This window comes from Lycorma delicatula, chromosome 4, assembly GCF_047948215.1.
Source record: "Lycorma delicatula isolate Av1 chromosome 4, ASM4794821v1, whole genome shotgun sequence".
Classification (NCBI taxonomy): Eukaryota; Metazoa; Arthropoda; class Insecta; order Hemiptera; family Fulgoridae; genus Lycorma; species Lycorma delicatula.
In genome coordinates, this window is record NC_134458.1 from 80,716,742 (window position 1) to 80,735,080 (window position 18,339).

Here is an 18,339-nt window from a genome sequence, read left to right on the forward strand (position 1 = left end):
TTTTTGCTTATTATTATTACCATTGTCATTATTATTGATTTGTGTTGTTTTACTTATGTTTTTAAACCAATAAACTGAAATTATATAAACATTCTAATTGTCAATCCCTCAATATCCTGACCAAGCCACGAACACGTGACAATATAATCCATTCAATGCAAACAATGGATGGTTTGAAAATTTAAAAAAATGTTCAAACCTTCATAACATTTTGATTCAAGGTGAGCAGCCAGTGCAAATGAAGAAGAAGCCAAAAAATTTGAAAAAGATTACAAATTATCATGAAAGAAGGAGGATACACATCACAGCAACTATTTAGTAGTTAGTAGAAATGGTGATTTTTTGGAAAAAGATGCCTAAACTTACTTTTATTGCAAAAGAATGTCGTATGCCCAGTTTTAAAGTATTTAAAGATCAATTCACACTTTTACTTGCAGGAAACGCGAAGGGAAACTGTAAATTATAACTGTTGCTTGTAATGTCACTCAGTAAATCTCCCCCATGCTTTTAAAGAAGTAGTGAGGAAGTAGTTGTGAAGAAGTCTCTTCACATGTATTGGATATCCAACCAAAAAACACGGGTAACAAGGCGCATTTTTTCTGACTTGTTTTAGCTTGTGACTCAAAAATTTTGCAGAAGAAGCAATATCGCACACAAACCTGTTCTATTGCTTGATAATGGTTCTAGACATCCAAGCTCCAAGGAGTTGGAAGCAATTAATTCACATGTAAAAGTCATTTATATGCCTGCAAATACATCACTGATATAGCCATGTGATCAAGGATTGATAGCCACATTCAAAGCTTCTATCTTAAAAAAAAACATTTTCTCAGGTGGTTTCTGCAATTAACAGTTCAAGCAATGAAATCTGTGATTTTGAACATTCTAGAAAAAATATAACATCCTTCATGCTGTATGTAATGTTAGGGAAGCTTTGAAAGAAATCAAACCGTGTACGCTTTGTGGAATATGGCACAAGCTGTGTCAAGATGGTGATCAAGATCAAACTGCATCCGATGATATTGGACAAGGAATTACGGTACTATTAAAATGAAGTTGTGCAACTTGCCAGCAGTGTAGGGATTGAAGTTGATGGTGAAGATATAAATGAACTTGTGGAAGGAGATAAACAGCATTTAGAAAATGAAGACTTGTTAGCACTAGCCGAATCACCAAATTAGCAACTAGATGACAATTCGAGTAGCAGTGACACATTTAAATCAGGGTCATCAAAAATTAACAGTGGTGAACCTTCAACCTCATCCTCCATTTCTCAGCGACAATTAACAGTAAAAGGATTACAGAAGGCCTTAGAATACATCAAAAAATTTTGTGATTATGTAACTGAAAATAATTCTGATCAAGAACAAACTACTAAAGTTGTAAATGGACTGTTAGGTGATACAAGATGGTGCTAGATCAGTTGCAACTATCAGTAAAGCAGAGTAAACTGGACAATTATTTTAAAAAACCAAAGCTGAACTAAATCACAGGTTATTTTTTAATATTCCTTATTGTATTTAAACCTATGTACGTTTATACATAGTTTGTATGTTTAGACCTATGTACTGTACTGCGTTATGATTTTTTTTTTACTTTATTCTTATATTTCTTACTTTGTTTCTACATACTGTACTGTATCTAATCATATTTACTCTACTGGATTCAATTTATATTCTGTTAATTAAAGCATGTTTAGCCAAATTTTTAAAAATTCTGTGTCTTCTACCTGTGAAAAGAATTATGAATTTAACCTCATAAATATATACAAGTAAAAAATTATACAGAAATAAATAATTTTTTTTAGAAAATAATTTAAATTTTCACTGGAATTTTCAGGGATGATTAACTGCATAAATCAAGTATGTCCACCTTGGCTTGAACATTGCACATTCTATTTCTGTAACAATAAAGCAAAACTTCCATTTATAGAGAGACAATTTCCATTTAGTTGAGATTATAAAATGAAAAATTAATGGAACTTTCAACATTTAAATTAAAGCAAGACTATTTGATCAGCTTTTATTGAAAATATACAAATTCTTGCCAGTCTTGTTTGCTACATACATTTTCTTTATAGATACAGATTTTCAAGTCAAAGATTAAAACTCTGACATTATTTCATTGATACAAAAACTGAATTGTTGAGTTTGCCTTAAAAATAAAGTGTAAGATCAGTTTTGGTTTGTTTCAAGTTTTCAAATGCATCCGTTTTAGCAGATGTGTACAGTTCATCAAAAAGACCTAACTCTTATTTTTAGTGTAATTTTTGTAAGTTTGATAGAATTGATTTATAAAGAATTGGGGATGAAAGCAAGGACGTAGGAATTATTTATGAAAGCATGGACTTTGTAGTTATTTATTGCCACATTTGTCAGTCACCTTGGGAATTATTTATTGCCATATTTGTCAATTACCGAAATTGGTCAGTGGAATACAAATCATTGTGCTAGGAGTGTTGAGAGTTCATTAAAAATAAATCAATTATAGCTACGCAAAGACAATTTAGTGTGTGTTTTAATTCCTATTATGCACTGGTCATTACTCAATTATTTTACTGGTTGAAAAATTGTGTTCTGTAGGCTCAGTTCAGTGTCAAACTTCCTAGAAGATCATAAATTGTGAGAATGCCTGAAAATGTTGGTGTGCAGGAATTAACTGACCTAGGTCAGTTAAATAATGTGTTCAGGCCCTTAGGCTATCAAAACCTAGTGTTCAGTATGTTTTGAAATTGCATTAGTACAAGATAGAAATCATGTAAGAGCTGAATGATCATGATAAGACCTACTAACTAGATTTTTGCAGAAAGTTTTCTGAACTGAAAGATATAATTCCTTATATCTCTAAAAAATAACATTTTATGAGTGATTAAGGTCATTTTTATGGTAATGAGGACATGTACAAGCAAGATTATCATTACGGGTCTATAAACAACCCACGGCAAACCATCAAAAGCCACTCCAATCACCCAAGGTCACAGTATGGTGGAATCTTCGCACTTCAAATCTTAGACACATTTTTTTAAGATGACAATGAATGAGCAGTAATTTAGTAGTTATTACAATTAATGGCTGTTATAGTGAGATGTTGGAGAATTTATAATCTCAGTTTGAAGAAATGAAAAATAATCAACAGCTTTGATTACAAAAAATGGAATTACAAGCAATATGATTGTACTCAACAGAGCTTGTTCATGTTACGTGACCATTCTTACCTTCTGTTTCTGCAATATTACCTGATGAAATGCTATTAATAGTATTTACCATTAAAATAACATTATCACTTTTGATATTTTTCAAAATTTTATGAGCAGGTGCATCATCTGCAAGAGTGTATCAAGATAGAAAGAGGGAACTTGTAACAATTTTCAAATTATAAGTAACAAAATCTCCCATAATTGCTCTTTCAAATTATGTATATGTGATGTAATCAATTAAAATATATGACCCATCAGTTTTTCAAAAATTACAGTTTTTTTTTATATACTGTTTTACAGTTGAAATCACTGGAAACAACAGTAATAATATTTTTGTCATATATTATATATTTGTAATATATATTTTGAATAAATATATTATATATTTTGAATAAATATATTAATAATTAGATACTACTTTATAATATGTTGTATTGATTAATTTAATGTGTTAGATAAAGAAAGGATTGTTTATTATTATTTTTAATAATTACTGTTTGTTTTAACTGGCAAATTGATTTTATTTTTTCTATAGAAGTAATTCTATGCATATTAGGTTCAGATTTTTGTTATAATTACAGTTGATAATTCATTTGCATTAATTATATTATAAACACCTGTATTATGTTGTAATTTGTCAATTAGATAGTGTCATGTGTCTCAAAGCTGTTAATGTATGACTAACACTTTATGAATTGTATATAAATTTAATTAAGAGATATTTAATCAGTTAATATTTTTGATATAATATAAATATGTTAATATTATTTTGTTTGTTAGATTTATATTCAAATATATATTGTAATAACTAGCAATAAAGTCCATTAAAAAAGAAATTCAAGGTGCTCTAGAAAACTGTCTGGAATTTATTTCTTTAAATTCCAAAAATTGCAGTTTTTTGATAAAAAATGTATTTGATAAACTTTCTTTATCAAAGTTTCCTTCCTGGGAAAGGGTCATGGTTCCGGTTCTCCTTTAGCATGTTTCTACATATATTTTTTGTATTTTAATTTTCTCTTTATGCTGCTGATTTTTTGAATCTTAAACTATTTATATCTCCTTTTTAAGACAAAGCAGAATCTTCATTAATAAAAAAAAAAAAAAAAAAAAAAAAACTGTATACTTATATTACCCAAATTCGATATTAAAATTAATATTGGATCTTGAGTAAAACTAAATTGCATCCATCACAATCTAGTAGTTTGGCAGCATGTGGAACATCAGTGCCATTATCAGAAAATTTCTAATAAAATTTAACTCATCAGAATGTAAAAAAAATATTGTGTGTAATAATTGATAATTTAGTAGTTCAGTAGGGTGAATGTGAAATTTAATATATTATTTATTCTAACAGTTTTACTGATCTAAGTTTCTGTTAGTGATTTCATTATGTGAAGGTGTCTAGAAAATAATACCCATTTTATGATTTAAAAAAAAAAACAGAAAATATTCTTAACAAAATGATTTACTTAACATAAACTAATCTTAACCTTTGTTTATATATAAACATCTTGTATATTTTCATGATGTATGAAGGCTGTTTTTTTTTTCAACCTCCAATCGTGCATTAAGTAAACAAGAGATAGGCTCCTGCCACACCCACACCCACCATAACCTCTGCCATTGCCAGCTCCATTGTATCAATCAGTCTTTTCCCTGAGTTTCTTCCACATAAGTATCTCCAGATCTATTGACATGTGCCCAGCCAGGACTTCTGTGGCTTCCCTGGATATTGTTTGATATGCTGATATCATTCTCAAACAGCATCTCTGGCTTGCCTCTGTATATTCCATATTTTACTATTCCTCCTCAAAGCTTCACACTGTATAATAATGTGGAGTGTACTACTCCCACTAGCAATCTCCTGTGTTGCTGAGCTGGTCTGTGGCTGTTTGGAAGGAGGTTGGCGATAAGCCTCAGCATCCTCTCCATTTTCTCAGATGCTTCAATGTCTTGTGTCCCAAACCTAAGCCTTGTGTCAATCCAGAGACCAAGATACTCGATTGCCGGCCTCGTAACTATCCTCCTGCCTTCCAGCATAAAGGCCAATGTGGGCCTCCTTTTGGCAGTTGTTATTGCCATGGCCTCAGTTTTATCTGGGGCCAGTGTCAGTCCGATCCTGGCCATCCGGCCTTGTATCATAAAGAACAAGTCACAGGCCTTGGAGACGGCCTCCTGCTGTGTATCAGCACCAATCACCAGAGTGTCCGCATACCCAAATTGCTTCACGTCCTGAGGAAGGGGGACCTGCAAAACGCTGTTGTAGGCAAGATTCCACACAGTCAGTCCAAGGACTGACCCCTGTAGAACTCCCCTCTAAAGCAAGACTCTACCTGGTAAACAAGACAATGCCCTATGAGAAATAACGGCACTAGCCGTATCAGATACATAGGAACCCCAAAACTCTCCAGTAAACTCATTATTGAGATGTGAGGAATGCTGTTAAAAGCATTTAAAATTTATTAAAAGCATCTTGCATTATCAGGATGCAGATCTTGCCCCTGTCGCTTCTTATAATTCTCAAGGGGGGTTCCTTGTTACCTCCTCCATCAGCCTTTAATTCCTCCCCATGGGGGGAAGAGCCCCTCTATGATGTGCTGTACTTCTTGTGACAGGAGCATTAGATCTTGCCACCCTTTTAATCAAAAGCCTGTAGGGCCTCCCCCACATGTCAGTGTCTACTTGTGAAATTAATTTTCTCCAAGCCCTCCTCTTTGACTCTTGTATCTGAAATAACAGATGGGTGTCTTTATTTGATTGCCATCATGGTTGTTATTTCTCCATGTATTAAAATTTTTACTCATTGCTGTACTGATTATTCATTTATTACTTCTCTGTAAACTTCCTTCATTTGACAGTGAATATTGGACAATCATTTTCTTACATTAAGAAATCGAATGACAGGTATTGCTTCACTTGTGGTTGCATTTTTTATTAATTTGAAACATGCACAGAAACAATACAAGTATACAGAATACACAGACTAAGTAGACACGTGACAGGAATAGACATGCGTGGGAAGGCATGTCTGGAGCATAGGACGTTTATCCTACGCCTGTTATATTGTATATAAAGATATATATATATATATATATATATATATATATAATATAAAACTTATTCAGCCACTCCACAGTACAGAATTAAAGAACATTCTTAGTGTTTTTTCATTAGAACACTTTCGGGCATAAACCCATCTTCAATGTCTTTTTTTATAAATTTTACTTTTTTACATTTACACTATAGATAACATGATACGTTAAAATTTATAGAATAAATATTTGTTCAGTTAATAAAAAAAATTTTTTTTTTAATGCAAAACATTATATTAAAAATTTTCTTTAACACGCTATCTATGTGTTAATACAGTACTGTACTCTTTGTGGAGTGGCTGAATAAGTTTTATATTATACAATTAGCTAGATTTTATGTACAGAGGAGATATGGACTACAAAAAAAATAATTTAAATAAATTAATATATATATATATATATAATTAGGTAAAGGAACCTTCTTCATATATGAAGGTTCCGTTACCTGTCTAACTTTGATTATCATTGTCTGAAGCATTTATATTTTTTTTTAGTGATACATGATCTTCTTTGTTATTAAATAAAATATTAAGTCACTTTGAAATATAACTGCTTATTTCTATGTTGAGTACTATTAATCTTTCTTAGCTTCATTCTTTTATTATTTGTTAATGCATTTCTGAATAACTCCATTGTCAATACTTATTGTACTCCTGCCTTTTTAATTGATTTTTTGTTGCATAACTATTATTATTATTATTTTTAATTTTAGCATGATTAGGTATTACTTGATTGAGAATACATTGTTTATTAAACCATATGTCTGCTGTTGTCTTAAGTAACTTCTTTAATGTATATTCAAATTTCTTTACAATTCTGGTCTTGTTAACCTTGCTAAAATTGTTGTTATTAAGATAATTGTTATTATATTTTCTGTTCAGAACTCTATGATTTTTATGCTGAGTACTGTTTACCTTTATTTTCTTAGCTTCATCTTTTATTATATGTTGACAAGTTTCAGAATAACTCCATTGTCAAAACTTATTGTACTGACTTGAATATAATAAGTTTTGACAAGAAAGAAAAACCTAGAAGAAACAACAAAGTGATTCTTTCTAGAAAGAATTTGTAGAGTAGTGTACAAGACACAGACAATAGAAATCATTACACTTGAACAAACAAAAGAATGGGTTGAGTATTGGTGCTGCAGGTCAGGCCCTACACCTGGATATATAAATAATACTGAGGACTAGTGGAATTGCAGTTTCTGTACAGCGTGCAATAAATGTGAGGGCCGCGGGCAGCAACATTTGGAGTGATTGTGTAGTAACAAACGAGTGAAGAGTGCGTCACAAGTATTCTATTTTTTGGTAGTGGTTAAGTACGAGAAATTCTTCTTTATACAGTGAGTTCTTTGTAAACAGGGGTCAAAGTAACATTATTCATTTATAAGGTGTAAGCTGGGTTTTTTTAAACATTGAAGATGATTAATTCTTGCATAAAGTGAATTATTGATTTTGCAATTTTTATCTTACTGACAATTCTTTATTAGTTTCTGTTAGGTATTGTAAGGTGTATCGTAAAGTGGAATTGTATTTTGCTATTTATAATTGACCTTTTTTGTACATTATAAGTTATTTGAGCGTAATAAACTGTATTTGTATGAATTTTTACGTGTGTTATCTCAGTGTCGTTGAACTGCGAATACATAACATTGTTTTCCCTCGCGATTAGATAACATGCAGTTTATGTTTTATAGGTCTAAAATTTTTTTTCAGATTTGGAAATGAATTTAATTTGAATCGTAATAATGTTTTTCTAGTTTTTGTAATCAATTCTATATAGTAACTTAAATATTGCAAATTTTTGAAGAGGTGTTGGCAAGTTGATGTAACGTGGGTTTAAAATTGATAAACATTTTTATTAAATTGTATTTAGTTAATATTCCTTTAGTGGCAAAAAACTCTAATTATTTATCTTTGCTTTATGTTGTTTATTTTCATAGTTAAATCTGTGTTTAGGTTTCAGAAGTGGTAGCAGACATGTCTAAGGGTAGGTATGCTATCAGTGGATGGTTCCATTCTTCAGCTGCAAAGGATCTGAGTAAGCATATTCTGGATAAAAAAAATGTCCCTTCTACAGATGAATTGCCATATTGTGCTCCACTTATGTACAGTGAAGTAGTAAGTAATATAACTTTTAGGAATTAAAATATATGTTAAAAATAAAATAATAATTATATAGAAAAAGTTAGAACTTGCCTTGCATAATTGGTTAGGACTAGTTTGAACCTTTCATTCAGTTTGCTGTGAATTATTTAAAGGCTTGTAGAACTATCGGCACGTAGGTTGGCACAAAAGCTTACTAGCATTCAACAAACATTTGGCACAGTACTAGGCCAACTGAAAACATTGTCAGTTTAATATTGAAGGTATCCCAATTAATATTATTATTTGAAAGTACTTTAAATAATTATATTTTCTACTCACTATTGCAGTAGCTCGCAAATTCCAAAGTCACTGTCGTCAATAGATTCTAAATAGCTTGTGTCCGATTCTGAATTCACATTTATCACAAAATTGTCGATGTGCACATCATTTAAATCTTCATCTTCAATGTATTTTTTTTTCAGTGTTGACAACATCCTTGCAGACATTGCCCCACTCAGCTTCAGACTTTTTATGAAATTCCTCTTCAGCTTACTTAAGAACGTCTGACTTGTTAAAAGTTGTATTTCATTTAGTTACTTGCCCTTTCACTTGACTCCAAATCATTTCAATGACATTTAAGTCAGGGTGATAAAGCGGCAACCGTAGAACTGTGTAACCATAATTTTTGTAAACTTCATCTATTAGAAATTTCTTTTGATTTTCTTCATGTAATTTTATATCATCATATAATTCAGTCTTCGTCATAGAAGGAGAACAGTTAATTCATCGTTCACCTAACCATTTTATCATATCACTCTTTAAAGAGTTAGAATTTGGCTGCTTTTATAGCAGAACATTGTGATACGATGTGTTATGTAGTTCAATGTTCGACCGATGTGGCAAGTTGGAATACATTTCTCCCGTGTAGTGTAGGTTTCATCTGTGTGTACAATCAGTTTTCCTTCCTTGCAAAACAGGGAAATTTGTCCTAGAAATTTTATTCTTTGCATTTTAATGTCATGCCATTCTATCATTATTTTCCAGTTGTCTTCTATCATTATTTTCCCATCTAAATCGCATTTTACGTAATATATTCTCCTTAAAAATCTGCCACTCCCTTTGAAATTAATTTTATTTTTGCAGGCTTTTTGGATAATTCTCTTCATACTAGGAACATATTTTTTGGTTACATAGAATTTATTTATTAAAGCCTCAAAGCAGCCATGTGAAATGAATCAAAATTGCACACAGTACTGGGGTGATTTACAGTTTTTCAGCAAAATGAACACGGATGGCTTCTCAATTTCATTTGCTTACCCTTCAGTTGGACTGTTCATTTTGATAGTTTTGTTCCTTGAACAATCATATTCAGGACTTCAGTTTTCCTCACTATTTCATTTCCGGCATTGTTTTGTAAAAAGAAATTGTAAACATTGAATGCAATTTCCCTCGCCTGACTATGAACTACTGTACCTTTTCCTCCTAACTTGGGCATTTTAAAAGAAAATATTATATTGAAATATTAAAAATTTAAATGACTGAATTTATGACAAAGTCTTAAATGAAAACAACACAACAAATAGTAAAAATAAATCACTTACAGCTATTTACATCATTAAGTAAAATATACACCGTAATAAATGTTTTTTTAGTAACCACTTCTAGAACATAATTACAAGTGATATGTGACATATGATTCTTCACAGCGCAATGATTAGAGTAGATAAAAATAAGTAAATGAAATTCTTAGAATTGTGTGTTGTGTTTACAACAGTTCATAAAAAGCACATTAGTCATGTATTTTTCATATATGATTTTACTGTTATTAGTTGCTATACAACAGGAAGTAGGCCCAAATCACAAGATTAATATATAATTTAGCATAAAACTCAACAATTACATATGCTACAGCAACTTTATGAAACCTGTTTTTTTATATATTAGCATACCACAAAAGACATAGAAAATGACAATGCTTTTAGTTTGCTTGTAACAGAGGCCAATGCATGCAAAATGCTAGTACATAGGCTTTCAGTCCCTGCACCCACATATGTGTCGATACATTTATAGAGTCCCATGAACAAATCCAAAGGTTCCCTTCTTACTGTATTTATAATTAGATCATGATCATGTAGTTTCCCAGCTGGATTTCATCTCCACTTCCTCTTGCAAGCACTTTTATTATGAGGATTTGATAAATTCATTGTGATAAGTATGATCTTAAAGCAAATTTTAAAAAGTTTAAATTCCTGATATTAACATAAAACTCTAAAGCTTATAGTACATTTGAGTATTGAAAACTTGGAAATTAAGAGAATAATATTTTTCAAATATTTAAGATCAGCTGGATGAGCGTTTCTACTCTTCCATGAAAATAAAGTCATGTTGAAATGGCAAAAGTGTTATAGTGAGATGAGAAGATTTCTGTATAATTGCAATGTAAAACTTGGGAATTGGGTTTCTGTTTTGCTTTTTATGTGTTTTCTACCCTGTTATATAATATTGAAGTATGGGCCTTAAAGCAAAATACCATAAAAATGCTGATTCTTTATGGAATCAGGTGCTAGTGGGAAATGTTAAACATATTTTGGGTTGAAAAGATATTTGGATTTAAAAGTTTTGCAAAGACTTACTAAAGATTTAAATTCCTCTAAAAACAATTTAAAGAAGTCAATAAGAATATTTGGGGTGTGATATGAGAAGAGAAAGTATTCATTTATAAAAAGTATTAGGGAAGGTAAGATAAAGGATGGACATCGTGTCAGATGATCAAAACATTTGTGGGTACACAATTTGTGGATATAGATTAGCTGTAGCTCAAATTAATTATTAAAAAGAATTATAAACGAAATTAAAGTTTATGATTATATCCAACTTCCTGTGGGAGTGGCACATTATAAAGGTGAAAACATATTTAAAAAAAAAAAAAGGTAATGTTTTATGGATCAGTCAGTTTGTGATGATAACAATGTGCCAAATAAACAATTAATATTGCTACATGATTTCCTGAACAACCAAACTTGAGAAATATCAAGTTCTCCAGGAAACCTGTTTTACTCAGTGTGCAAATACTCGATGGTAAGAGCAAATTTTTTTACTTGTTAACCAATAATTAGTACATTTTATATGAGAGTTAAATGAAGAAATTTATAAAAGTAAATCACTACTTCACCAAAATATTTTTTACAACTAAGATTAATTATCATATTTGCTGCAGAAAAAAGGCTTAAGTTCACTGCTGCACACATACTTTCACAAGGTATATGGTTGTAGTTATCATTTATAAGATTAATTCTGTAAAATTTGTAAGATCATTGTAGTATTTATTAAAATTGGTATAAACATTTATTCTTTAGATTAAACTAAAATAGGAAAGAAAGAACTTGGACTTTTTGCGACTTTGTCATATCTAGGTGGCATTGATGTTTTGATCGGTTTCAGTTAAATTCACAAAAACCTAAAATAAAATTAAGTTAGTTACTTTCAGGTCTGAAAATATTGGAGTGTACAATCAATTGCTGTTAATTTTAGCTTAAATAAAGTTGTTGCAATTCTAATTTACAGATGCTTAGAAAGGTGTTTTGTAGATTTTACTTAAAGGAATGTTATACCTCAAACAATTTATTTCACACTGATTGATTTATCCAATTTTTCTGTCTCCTGCAGTCAGTTGTATAGAATCTCAATAATGAAACATGTAAATAAAATTCCTAAATAATGTATTATTGCCTCCGAAGCATTTATTTTTACTTGTGGTACATCAAAAATAACTACTTGAAAAATTATGTAATAAAAAATGTTTAATTGAAGTGTAAAAACGTTGCATTAGAAATCTAAAAAGAAAGGCGTTTCATGTACCATTGCCAGTATGTCAGTACAATCAGATCAAAATAATAATACAACTAATCTGTATTTCACCATATATGTTTAATTTTCATGTAGAAATATTTTTATTTCAAATTTCTCTTCTATGGTAAATAATAAATTGATGTTTGGTTTCTTCTTTCTGAAATAACTGATTCTAAAAATTTAATTTTTACAGCATGATTTGTCCATATTTAGACTGAGCCCAGATCATTACTTAGCTACTGCTGATGAAATTGTGAGAAGATTCAAAGACGATGGTGTTGTCATGTTTGACAATTTTCTTGAGAGTGATTTTTTTCATGACATCTGTGAAGAACTTAAATCTGATCGAATTAAGTGGATCAGACTTGGTCCACCTGATATAAGGTATAAAATTATTAACAGGTATTAATAAAGTATGTAATAATAATAATAATAATCGTAATTATTATCTTATTTAGCATATTAAAATAAAATATCTTAACATTGAAATTTCAGCTAGACTAACACCATAACTTAGTAAAAATAACAAATTTTGCAGCTGGTTGAGATGGATTTCACTGTGTTATCATACAAAAAAATATTTATAAAATTTTATTTACCATGTATGCAAAATGAGTACTTCGGACATTATGCTATTTAAAGGTGACCCTGTTGCTAAGATATCTTGTAAATAGTAGTTATACTACTATTATTTACAAATTAAATGGTATAAAAGTAAGCATAAAGTAAGTAAAGTGATTTTAACTTCTGGAAAGTACTCATAATGATTTTTTTTGTCTTCAGTCATTTGACTGGTTTGATGCAGCTCTCCAAGATTCTCTATATAGTGCCAGTCGTTTCATTTTGGTATACCCCCTACATCCTACATCTCTAATAATTTGTTTTACATATTCTAAATGTTGCCCTGCCTGCACAATTTTTCCCTTCTACCTGTCCCTCAAATATGAAAGTGACTACTCCAGGATGCTTTAATATGTAGCCTATAAGTCTGTCTCTTCTTTTAACTATATTTTTCCAAATGCTTCTTTCTTCATCAATTTGTCGCAACACCTCTTCATTTGTTACTTATCCACCCATCTCAAAAATGTTTTCCTGACATTTAAATTAATTTTTTATATAAACAACTTTTATAGGCATTTTATATCACTCCTGCTTCATCCATCTTTAGTAAGTAATTCTACTTCGTAATTAACAAAATTCTTCTACCTCCGTAATCTTTTCTCTTCATGTTTTTATATTCAGTGGTCCATTTACGTTATTTCTATTACATTTCATTACTTTCATTTTATTCTTGTTTATTTTCATGCGGTAGTTCTTGCATAGGACTTCATCCATGCCATTTTCTAAATCTTTTTTACTCTCAACTAGAATTACTATATGATCAGCAAATCATAGCATCTTTATCTTTTCACCTTGTATTGTTACTCCGGATCTAAATTGTTCCTTAATGTCATTAATTGCTAGTTCTATGTTAAGATTAAAAAGTAACAGGGATAGGGAACATCCTTGTCAGACTACCTTTTTTATTACGGCTTGTTTCTTCTTATGTTCTTCAATTTTTACTGTTGCTGTTTGGTTCCTGTAAATGTTAGCAATTGTTCTTCTATCTCTGTATTTGAACCCTAATTTTTTAAAATACTGAACATTTTATTCCAGTCTACATTATCGAATGCCTTTTCTAGGTCTATAAATGCCAAGTATGTTGGTTTGCTTTTCTTTAATCTTGCTTCCACTATTAATCTGAGTACTAAAAATTGCTTCCCTTGTTCCTGTACTTTTACTGAAACCAAATTTGTCTTCTCCTAACACTTCTGCCACTCTCATTTCCATTCTGACTCATTGTAGACAATTTTACAGATAAAATACAAACCAGGTTAACTCCTAACGCCTAATTCCTATTCTCTCCATTTTAGCAAATGATTGTTTGATTAACTGTATCAAATGCTTTTTGTATATCTAGAAGCAAAACTGAGTGTTTTTTACCTATATTTATGCTGCTGACTATTTATATCATTTCATAGTATTATTTCAGCACTTTTATTCTTTGTGAATCCAAATTGACTTTTACTAAAAATGTTTTTAAGAGAAAATTGATTAATCTTTCTTTCATAACTTGTTCTATTATTTTGGATAGAACAGGGACCAAATATATCGGACGGTAGTTTTCCACCTCTCTTGAATCACCTTTTTTAAAAACCAGGATGACTGTAGACCTTTTGAGCACTTGTGGAAAGATACCGATTTCAAAACTTTTATTAATGATAAATTCCAATATGTGTACAGTGTTTTTAATACATTTTTTTAATAGAATTTGATGGATATATTATCATGACCCTTGATTTTTTATTTGTCAAGGACTGAATAACCAATTTTACATGGTTATGTGTAAGAATTCATTTCTGAATAACCCTTACAATCTCCTCTTTACTGGTCGAAGATATAAAAAAAGATCCACTGACCGGTTTTATCCTATTGTCAACTATATAGTTATGACTTATATTGCCAAAGTTTTAGATATTAATTTACCTGGTATTCCTGAAAAATATTCACTAAATAAATCAGCTATTTCTGCTTTATGTGTAATTTCCTCTCTTTACTTTGAATTTGCTGTTTTTTTTTTTTGCCTTCATTCCTATAATATTATTTATGGCTTTCCATGTGCCTTTAATATTTCCTCTGTTGGTGTCCAAAATGTCCTTATAATAAACATCGATTGAATGAGGTATTTATTGCGGTATCAAGATTCACAGTTAATTTATTATAGTATTTATGTAACTTAGTATCAAACAGCCTACTTTGTAATTTGTTCAATATTTTAATTCTATTTTTAGAAATGCTAATAATTTCATTTTTTAACCATGGTTTTAATAATTTATTTTTTTGTATGTTCTGCTTTTTTTTTTAACTTTACACTATCAATTATTGTACTTACAGTAGTAATAATTCTTTCAATATCTTGAATATTATACAAAGAACTCCTGTCAGATATCTGTAGTAGTTCATTAACTTTATTATAATGAATATATTCTAGGTATTTCGACATTTTACTATCTTTTTAAATTTTATGTGTTGTAATTTTTAGATAATTCAGTGCTATTTCTAATATTGAATGTGTTAAGGTTTCAAATTATCTTTTAAAAAGCATATAGTAAGGTAGAGATTTTATTACGATGTTTTCGTATAATTTACAAAGTTGAATAGCTAAATTTTCTTTTAAATTGAAAAATGTAGGAGCCGTTGGGAGGTTACTTCTATAATTAAAAAAAAAAGTATATACTTTATAGTTATTAACAGTTGAAAGTTCCATATTAAATTTATTAGTTGTATTGAGTTTTATTATTTTTACATTATTTCCTTTTTTTTATATAGAAATGTTGAATCTGCAAAACTGAAAACCCAAATTGGAAGTAGTGGAGCAGTTCCAGGAGCTCTTGCATTGAGTGCATTATTAGACGTATTTCAAACTACTACTGCAATCTCATTTTTTAGAAACTTCATCAACTTTGATTATAATGGTAATCTGTATACACCAAAATCATATTTTAAATTGTATAAAACAGTACATTATGCAACAAGCCTATAATGATAGCCATTGATAGATGAGTGTGACGTAAGTTATGACATGAGCCTTGGTGAGTGTTGTAAACTTTGCAAGATTGCATTAATGGCCATTATAGAGATTTGCATAATAGTGTATTTTTCCTACAGCTGAGAAAATATTGGGGTTATTGATTTAAATCAATGAAGGAATACGTTGTGTACAGAATGTTTTGTTTTTTTTAATTTAAAAAAAATACATTACAATACATTTGTGGCAATAGGTTACTAGTCATAAATTCTGACTTTTCTTTAATACTGATAAGGGTTAAAGACATTTCTTCCTCAGAATCCAACTTAATTAACAAAAGGAAAAACAGGGTAATATAAAAACTTTCCTATTATTAGTGTATTTTCAAATTAACCTCTGCTTGCTAACTACTAAATTAGATTAAAATCAGAGTAAAAATACAGCTGATATATTAAACAATATTTGTTTCTGATTGGTCAGCAGGTGAAAAAAGTAGGCTTTTAATTGGTTGAACACCTGTATCATATTGAAAATCTGTTTCATAATGACCCTTATTACAATAAGTTCTAACTGTGTAATTCAAATGTTATAATTAAGCCATAGAAAAAAATATTCTTTAATTAATTAATTCAAATCATCTTATGGTAATAGATTTTTACCTCATATTGAGAAAATAAATACTGAATTAATATCTTGCATTTCAATTCTTACTCACATGTAAAACTACAAAATTTGTGTTACCATCCTTTTGATTTTCAGGCTTAGAAAAAGAAACAGTTCAACTCTCATTTATGTTATTAAAAAGTATGTTGGGCTATTGAGTAATCATCCAGTAGAGTCGAGACATGTGTGCTTTAATGAATAGTTAAAAGTTATGAAGAATATAAAATTTCAAATTTTTATTCCAGCCTGTTTTTATTGTGTAGATATTACAAATTGACAGATCTAAAAAAAGAAAAGAAACTACTGTGAAATCAGTACTTTCCCCTTTCTACATCATTGACAACTAAACTAAGGATGATTAATAATATAATAGTTCCTTTATTAGTCTTACACAGCAATAATTGCAGATTAAAAGCATTAGTGCTTTCACTAAAACTGTTACATTCATTGTATCAGTTTTACAGCATTTAATGTTTTAGCCTTAAAATACAGGGTGATTCAGAAGGATAGGGCAATACTTTGACAACTCATTCTGGAGGCTAAAAATAAGAATAAACATAGGTCCGAAAACGCTTCGTTAGCGAGTTATACAGGGTGAAAGATTTCACCCGAGTTTCAGTTCCTCCGGGTAAATTAAGGCTTTCTGTAATTCTGGGAAGTTCAATTAAGGGGCAAATTCAATTATTTCTTATGGTTTTTGAGCCGGGAAATCGAAGAAAATAGGTCCCAGAACTGTATCTCTTAGTTTTTAAGATATCCCATGTAAAACGCCAAAAATAGGGTCAAAAAACACATTTTTGATACGTTTGACGTACAATAATGTTAAATTGGCAATAAATCATACATTTTTTAAACATAAATTGTAGAGAATTTAATTATAAGAATATTGATGTAAATAATGTCAACAGAAAACAAATAAAATTTTAAACATGTCGACTTTTATTAACAACAAAACAGATTAATTTTTAACAGATTGAAAAAACATTTTCGTGATGTACAACAGAAAATAACTGGAGGAAAAAAGAATACTTACTGTTTTTTTATGATAATGCTAAAATTCTAGTAGTATTTCATGTGGTTTAATAACTTTCAAAAATGCCACTGTTGTGTTCAATGCACTTTTCAGCGTGTTATACTGTTGCCAGTCTAACGGTATCTTTGCGTTCCTTGATTATAGCTGCAACATTGAGAATGCGAGCAATCAGTTCATCGCATGTGTACTTTTTGCTTGTAAACCTCATTTTTCAACCATCTCCACAAACAATGCAATGGAGTGAGGTCTGGGGATCTCGGTGGCCAATTAACCGGCCCTCCACGTCCTATCCATTTACCAGCAAACCTTTCATCAAGACATTGCCTTACTTCATTAGTGAAATGTGTAGGAGCTCCATCAATTTGGAAATACATTTCAATTTGTTTTGCTAAGGGGATATTTTCCGTCAATATAATAAATTCATGTAAAAATTCCAGATAATTTCTCCCTGTGACACAATGTTGTAGTATGAAAGGACCAATTAATTGGTCATCTATGATACCACACCAAACATTCACTGAAAATTGTTGCTGGAAATTTTTTTCCACTGTAGCATGTGGGTTTTCTTCAGATCACCGATTCGCATTGCGTGTGTTGTTTATTCCGTTACGAGTGAAAGTAGCTACATCTGAAAATAATATAAATGGAATTAAATGTTGATTCTTATTAACCCATTGACAAAACTGCAGCCAGCTGGTAGTCACCAGGCTGGAGATGTTGCACTTTCTGAATATGAAAAGGATGCAATCCATTATTATTTAATGTCCTCCATAGTCTACTCTACTTTGTGAAATATTGAGCCATGTTGCAATTAATCGTGTGCTCGTTGCCGGACTACGTTGAACCAT

The 18,339-nt window shown here is 30.3% G+C and overlaps 1 protein-coding gene across 2 annotated transcripts in view; it reads left to right on the plus strand.

The window, feature by feature from the left end:
- The window catches only part of sud1 (Prolyl 3-hydroxylase sud1), a 44,182-nt gene that overhangs the window by 13,374 nt on the left and 12,469 nt on the right, over positions 1-18,339 (plus strand). For both annotated transcript variants that reach the window (XM_075363415.1, XM_075363414.1), the window contains exons 5-7: positions 8,250-8,411; positions 12,421-12,611; positions 15,597-15,742. In XM_075363415.1, the coding sequence (XP_075219530.1) occupies positions 8,250-8,411; positions 12,421-12,611; positions 15,597-15,742 (499 nt within the window). The remainder of the gene's footprint in view (positions 1-8,249; positions 8,412-12,420; positions 12,612-15,596; positions 15,743-18,339) is intronic.